Source organism: Tympanuchus pallidicinctus, unplaced genomic scaffold, assembly GCF_026119805.1.
Source record: "Tympanuchus pallidicinctus isolate F22 unplaced genomic scaffold, pur_lepc_1.0 scaffold27, whole genome shotgun sequence".
Taxonomy (NCBI): Eukaryota; Metazoa; Chordata; class Aves; order Galliformes; family Phasianidae; genus Tympanuchus; species Tympanuchus pallidicinctus.
The window spans coordinates 7,709,701-7,716,856 of record NW_026294744.1 but is presented as its reverse complement, the minus strand read 5'-3'; the positions used below and the strand labels follow the sequence as shown (position 1 = coordinate 7,716,856).

Genomic DNA, 7,156 nt, shown 5'->3' with positions numbered 1-7,156 from the left:
TGAAAGGCAATAGGTGGCACTTTTTTTCTCATGGAAGAATTCAGTGACAACTTTCTGCTTCATACAGGCTTCCATGTCAGACACCATTTTGTCAGACTGCCCCCCTGCTACCATTTGTCACACAGCAACAAAATGTAAAGTGATATTGGTGAGGAGGTTCAGCCTGTAATGCTATAGCACCAACATCCACTCCTGATGTTGTGGGATATCAAAAAACAGGAGGCATTACTTTCTGAGCAGCCCTTATATAAGTTGCTGAATCATACCAATCCTATTTTATGACAACATAAAATGATCAGTCTGATATTTTCCACAGTTAATATAATTTCACTATCACTCCTTTTCCTTCTCTGGAAAGCTAATAAATGACGATACGCATTTTTGATGACACTGCATTTCTGTTATTTATCAAATGACCTCTAATATTTCAGTTGCCTTTATCAGTTACCTTGAAAAATCAATATCTGTGAGAGATTTCAATATGCACAGCAAACTATATAAGCATGAGGTCTGTATTGCCGGCCTCAATTTGTTACTTCAAACCATCTGACTTAGAGGTTACTCTTAAACCCTCTCGTCATTTCACTGCTATCTGATTTGCAGGATTCATAGGCTTAAGCAAACATGTCCAACCTCAGTGAGGCAGAACTCATTCACAAGTTTAAGGGGATTTCCTTTACCTCCAGGTCTTCTCCAGAGCTTTTAAATTCCTTGGATGCTTTTGATGCTAGAGAAGATGATGTCCTTTTGATTTCCTACCCCAAATCTGGTAAGTTCTAATTCTATATGTTAACTCCAAGATGTGTCAATAGTTCGTTTCATGTTCTCTCTAAACTTACTTGTGAAATGTCTGTAAAAATAAACAAATAGGCAAGGATGTTTGAATATGTGCATATGTTATTCTCTCAGTCAGTATTGAAATAACAAAACAAATTAAAAAAAAAAAACAAACAAAACCAACAAACTAAAGCAAGTGCAACGACAAAAAAAAAAAAACACTATTTGTTTAAATGTTGGTTCTGTAATACAGAATATTGTCAGATGTTTTATGTGTCAGAAGCAAATAAGTATTTGTTTATTGTAAGTAAAATCTATACTCAAAGAATTTTCCTGAGGCCTTTATGCATTTAATTATGAGCAGGTGAAGAGGTGTATTAAGTGATTTTTATGGCTCTTGACTGTAAATACTTCTTCCTTCTCTCCCCAATTCTCTCACAGGCAGAAACTCATACCAGGGTGGAAGCTCAATTAGTTATCTTCCCAGTAGCCACAGTTACTATAATGAATCCTTCCATCCATCCCTAAAAGACAGATTATTTAAAAATAAACAACAGAAATAATATAATCACCTCAGCTAACAAGGAGTCTGAATTTTATTCCATTTATCTAATGAGTTTGTTTTGATACAAACATCAGTGATTTTCAGAGAGTTTGTAATTCAGCCACAACAATTTTTCCAGTGTTGGATCTAGAGCCAACAGAGTACTCAATTACACAGTTTCTTGAATCTTGGGGTTTAGCAAACTGTTCTCACATGCAGACTGCATGTTCCATATAATTTCTCATTAAAAAATCTTCCTTCCTTTCTCTTCTTCTTTCTTTTTTTTCCTTAAAACTAATTTCCTGAAGGCACTCACTGGCTTGCAGGAGTCATAACAAAGCTTTACAATACTCCCGTTACATTAACAACTCCCATTGAACTTGGAGACATGTCCAAACTGGAGGAACTGAATCAACTGTCGTCAAAGAGAATCATTCCAACACACTTAGACTACAACATGTTGCCTCAACATTTTAAGAATAAAAAATGCAAGGTAAGTCAAAAAGTTACAAAAGCTGTAAGATATATTAAATGTCTGTTAGGCATCTATTCTGTCTTGTTGATCCTTAGACACTTTAAAATGACTTACGGTTTCCAGAGGTGGTTTACTGTGTACATGAGAGGCTCATAAAAATCAGCTCTGGGCCTCAGATTTTATGTTAGAAGTTCTAAGTTTCAGGATTATCCAAATCCAACAGTAATAACCATTTTGTCTTCATTTACAGATGATCTATATCAGCAGAAATCCAAAAGATACTGCAGTGTCCATGTATCATTACTACCGAGAGAATCCAAACCTTCCCACTGTAGATACCTGGACTGCTTTCCTTGACTTGTTCTTAAAAGGAGATGGTAAGGATAGGTGTTCCGTTTTCTTCCTTCAGCTCATATTACTATTATTAATATTCTATTATTATTCTAAACAGAAATAGTTAAGAAATATTAATTTTGTGAAACTCCTAATTCACATATCTTCAGATTTATTATTTTTCCACGATAAATTATAATGCTAAACAATGAGCAAGTAATAGGAAAATGTCTTCAGCCTTTCAAGGATGTATTTTGACAGGTGGCTGCAGACTGGTGTTTGAAGATGCCAAGAGGGCAATATATGGCTTAGTATCCTGCAGAAGGGCAGGTGGCACACATATGAAGGTTGTCTCCAAGGCTGCTCAGAGAGCCTAAGTTTACAGGCTTAGTGCCTTCATCTTGAGAGTGGTCTTGCATGACCCTTCAAAGGGAGTCTAGACGCTTTCATATGCACCTCTGAACACACTCTACCTGATATGTTGTCTTAGTCCTGGAGTCCAAAGACCAAGGACATGAGTGACATTTGTGTGAGTGGCAGAAGTGGTAAGGAAACTGACAACAGGACTATATTCTAGTTATCCACTCCCACTTTTAGTGTTTTATTACTCCTTTGAGGACATGTGCTCCTACCCACAGTGATGATAACAGCAACAATGATAGACGAGCTTGAAAAATATCAAAGCAAACTGCCAGGGCAGTCCTTGTCAGCTTATATCAAGGCTCCAGAAATCAGTCTGTATTTTCTACTGATTTGTGGATCCTGTGTTCCTTGTTCAGAGCAGCCCTAAGACACATGCTTCGGTGATGTGCAGGATCTTTGCTTGTTTAGTAGCAACCTTGAACATCAATTAGTTAAAAAAAGAAGAGGATAGTACAACATTTTAAAAGCATCTCCCATTTGCCTGTGAATTGATAGTCTTCTGCTGTTTTCAGTGTGCTTATGCATGGTACAAAAAGATAACTATGTTGGTTACAACATAGATTTACGTAAGAGGTGATACTGGGAGAGAGGTTGTGATTTTTGCTCTTAATTGAAACATACAAAGATTGTGTTGCTTGGCTCGGATCCTGCAGTATAATTGCAGAGTTAAGAGAGAACAGAGTTAAGTTGAGAACAATGGTGAGGACACCCAGAGAAAAGGGATGTTGTCTCCAAAACTGTCTGCTGTACCCCCAAAGTCAAAAGGGTCTCTGAGTTTCAGGTATTGGAAGCAGGATGGCTCACCCCTATAGCATGAACCCCACAGAGTAATAGCTCAAGAACATCAAGAACAGCAGAGACAATAGAGACAATAGTGGTCTTATAACCTAAGAGCTTACAGGACCTAAAAGTCATCGTTCCTTTTTTTTTTTTTTTTTTTAAATAGGCAATCTTAGTTTCTTTGGACATTTGTCCTAATAAATAGGTTATCACCCTGATAGAAACAGGAAAGAAAAGCAGCAGATATACCCCAAATCTATGTGCAGACTCTTTGACTCTGGAAGCCTGCCCATTTCTTAGGACTGGGCACTTGCACAGATGTGGGTTAAGGGGAAGCAGGTGCATTTGTTGAACACATTCCCAGTGGGCTTTAGCAGGCTTTAATTGCACACTGTGGTGCACTGGTGCTCTGCAATTAGACGGTTTTCTGGCTACAGGCTGAAGCATTCAGCAAAATACCTAACACGTCTCAAGGTTTGCAAACAAAATGATGTCCTTTACGATACTTAAATATTTTACTTTTATGGTAAAAGTATCAAGCAAGGTCACAGTTCACTATTGCTCTGTCCATGAAGTGCTCATTATCCTGGAGGAGGCTTTCAGCTCATTCATCAATGCAGTCAGCCTTGTCTTTGAACCAGAAGAGCCAGAATTGCTTTTGTAAAAATAAAGCTGAAATTTAGCTGTCTTCCTATTATTCAGTAAAGGGAGCATTCAGACAAAGCAAGTATTGTGTGTCAATTATAAAGCCATGAGTTACCTGTGTGGTTGGTTGACTGATGTATTTATAATAAATATTTTTTCTATCAATTCTTCCTTGACTTTTGAAAATATACATATTTCTTCTTTGCTAGAGCAATAGTGTGCTCCATTTAACAGACTCCTAATTTTGTTTTAGTGTCGTACTTACAACACATTCATTTCCTAGTTTATTTTCCTAGGTTTTTATTATTATTATTTTGACCATGGATCTACAGATATACTTGCTGAGATGCTCAGATCTTGTTGTGCCCATACAATTGCCTTCACTACAGGCCTGTCCCTAGATTTGGATTTATTTCTACTGTGGCACTATGTTCCATAATAATCTGTCACTTTGATATTAAAAAAAAAAAAATCAAACAGGAATGGTAATTTCTTTGGGCTGTAAATTTGAATCCCTTCACAAAAAAGAATTTAATCAGATTTAGAGGAACATAGGGTACATATAAAGAAGGAAGCATTCCCCTAAAAATTTGTGAGATATGGAATTATTTACTAATCAAGCATACATGAATCTCTATGGGTTTTCTTTTCAGTTGTCTGTGGATCCTGGTTTGACCATTTCCTAAGTTGGGAAGAACATAAAAATGACAAAAATATACTGTTTTTGTTCTATGAAGACATGAAAAAGGTAAATATGCACTCTGTTCCTGTTTTAGAATGAATTGTTGATAAATAGAAATAATCAAAATATCAAGGAGGAAATTCTAATGAAAATAATAATTTCCATGTCAAAGGAAAGTCTAATTATCACCTCAGAAATATATAAACTTTATTCTTCACTTTATTCTTCCTGTATCTCAGAATCTCCCAAAGATTGTGAAGGAAATCAGCATATTCCTGGGTATAAGCATCAGTGATGAAGATATCCAAGATATCTGCAAGAAATCATCCTTCTCAGAGATGAAAAAGGACACAGAAAAAGAAAACAGTGACCCCAGTCACACCGTCTGTGCCCTGACATCCAACAGGAAGCTAATTTTCCGAAAAGGTAAGTTTACTGTCCTGACAATATAGAATCATCAACTGGCACCTATCCAACAGAAGCCTAGATAGATTTGAAGACATTTAGAGTCACTCCCAGGAAACAGCAATTGGATTCTCCAATTCGAAGCCTTTTGAAAAAACATTCACTAAGATCTTCAGTTGAAAATGCATGCTTATGCCAGAGAAACATAGCATATGTTCTTATGAGGGGTTCTGAAGAGTTTGCTCTATATGAGCTTTGGAGCTTAAAGGGAAGTTCACAGAACATTACTCTTTATCTGCATTTTTGTATCTAAAGTTTACCCTCAGTCTCTCGCAAGCCTCTGTGTGTCTCCTCTCAAATTACCAGTCAAGGTCACTTGGTCTGCTAGAATGGAAAAGGTGCATTTCTTAGGAAGGAGTCTGCTGGCAGCCTTTATCCTCTGTACTCCCTGTTATCTTACTGAAATGTTCCCCCCAAAAAGAAACATGCTGACAATGACAACAAAAGAATGAATGACTCAAATCATCCTGTGACCTCACAGATCACCTTAAGCTCTTGGCCAAACTGGGATCTGCAGTAAAACCTTCAGCAGTTCGTAGCTCATATGTGACTTAAAAAACATGCAGAGGAACTGTTTTCTTGCTACTGGGGGTTTTATATGCTGACAAGGGTGAGATGAATTTCAGCTAGCAACTATTTGCCTCTACTAAAGAGGTCCAGATAGAGATTTTTAACGGCAAACATCTAAGATGAGGCAAGATGCCGCTGCTGAGATGAGCAAGAGCTCTATTTCCATCCTGAAAACCTGTTACTCTTCATTGTTTCTCTTAGTATTGCTGGCACTGCCAGGTGACACATTATGAGAAACAAGCCTTAGGGCTTAATATGGATGATGATTCAGCTTCTCCCATCAAAATCTCACCAAATCAATAAAATAATTACTCATAATCATGACCTATCACGACATATCACAGAGACTATGGTTGATAATACAATAACAATTTGTGCCAAGTGCAGCATTAATAAAACTGGTCTGCCTTTGATTTGTTTCATTGCTATATATTGCCAGATTCACTGTTCTTTTACTGTCTCTGCTCCTCCAGGTACTGTTGGTGACTGGAAGAACCATTTCACTCCAAAACAGAACTTACAGTTTGATGAAGTATTCAGTGAGAAAATGAAACTCAGCAAAATGGCAAAACATCTCACCTATGAATTCTAAATTCATGGGAAGAACAATACTTAACCAAAAATGCAGATAGAGAAATTTTGGGAAAATCTGGATGAGAGCTAAAAGAAGTTCAAAGAAAAACAGCTGCTCTTGGAACTAATTCCATGAAGATGGAAGAAGCACTGACCACGTTCATTTACCTTGTTTACATACATTTATCTTACCCATCAGCCTTACTTTTCACATAGTCAAATGATAGAAATGTGAAGAAGGCTTGTAAAATAGAGGTTTGGGGACAGGAAATTCTGGCACAATGCTGGAACTGAACTCAATCAGAGGACATATTTACATGGTTTTATAGCCAGGTGTCAGACCTTTTTTTTTTTTACAACTAAATCTACTTCAACATTTATTTATTTTTTGCTCTAGGTGTATACAAATGGACTTCTTGGATCAGGTTTAAAAATTTTACCTAAATATTAAGAAAAAAAATCCTGTAATAATCTGTATGTCTAAAAGCACATCATAAAAAATGACTATTTAACCCTAGACTGAACCCCTTTCTCATCTATTGTGATTTGGAAAGTGCCTATTTTATCAGACTTTGTTACTGATGCTAGAACTGAAAAATGTAGCAGTACATTTGAAGATTTGCAGTTAAGTTTGTGTATAAAATTTTGGTTTGTTTTGTTTGATTTGCTTGTTGTTTTCTGTAACAGTATATGCTTCTCTGTTGTAACTTATTTCTCTGTTAGATATTGTATAATATCTGTATTTTAAATGAAACTAATATAAATCCATGCAGATTTCAGCACTGTATGTTTTTTCACTCAGCTTTCTTCTTGAAAAATGCCTATTTCCAGTGTTTTGATGAAACCATTTTATTTCACAGCCCTTGTTCAGTAGAATACAGTAGTTTCA

General features: G+C 36.5%; 1 protein-coding gene across 1 annotated transcript; it reads left to right on the top strand.

The window, feature by feature from the left end:
- Positions 1–524: 524 nt before the first annotated feature.
- LOC128084567 (sulfotransferase 6B1-like) lies at positions 525–7,046 on the top strand. The gene is made up of 6 exons (XM_052690756.1): positions 525–769; positions 1,630–1,814; positions 2,047–2,173; positions 4,631–4,725; positions 4,899–5,085; positions 6,168–7,046. The coding sequence occupies exons 1-6, from the start codon at positions 625–627 to the stop codon at positions 6,284–6,286; spliced, it is 858 nt and encodes a 285-aa protein (XP_052546716.1). The 5' UTR covers positions 525–624; the 3' UTR covers positions 6,287–7,046.
- Positions 7,047–7,156: the final 110 nt, after the last annotated feature.

What these genes read in the sequence shown, in the direction of transcription:
- LOC128084567 (XM_052690756.1), top strand. Translation starts at nt 625, where the DNA reads ATGTCCAACCTCAGTGAGGCAGAACTCATTCACAAGTTTAAGGGGATT. An exon ending in TCTATGAAGACATGAAAAAG is followed by an intron (nt 4,726 to 4,898) that starts GTAAATATGCAC and finishes CCTGTATCTCAG; the next exon opens with AATCTCCCAAAGATTGTGAA. An exon ending in GAAGCTAATTTTCCGAAAAG is followed by an intron (nt 5,086 to 6,167) that starts GTAAGTTTACTG and finishes CTGCTCCTCCAG; the next exon opens with GTACTGTTGGTGACTGGAAG.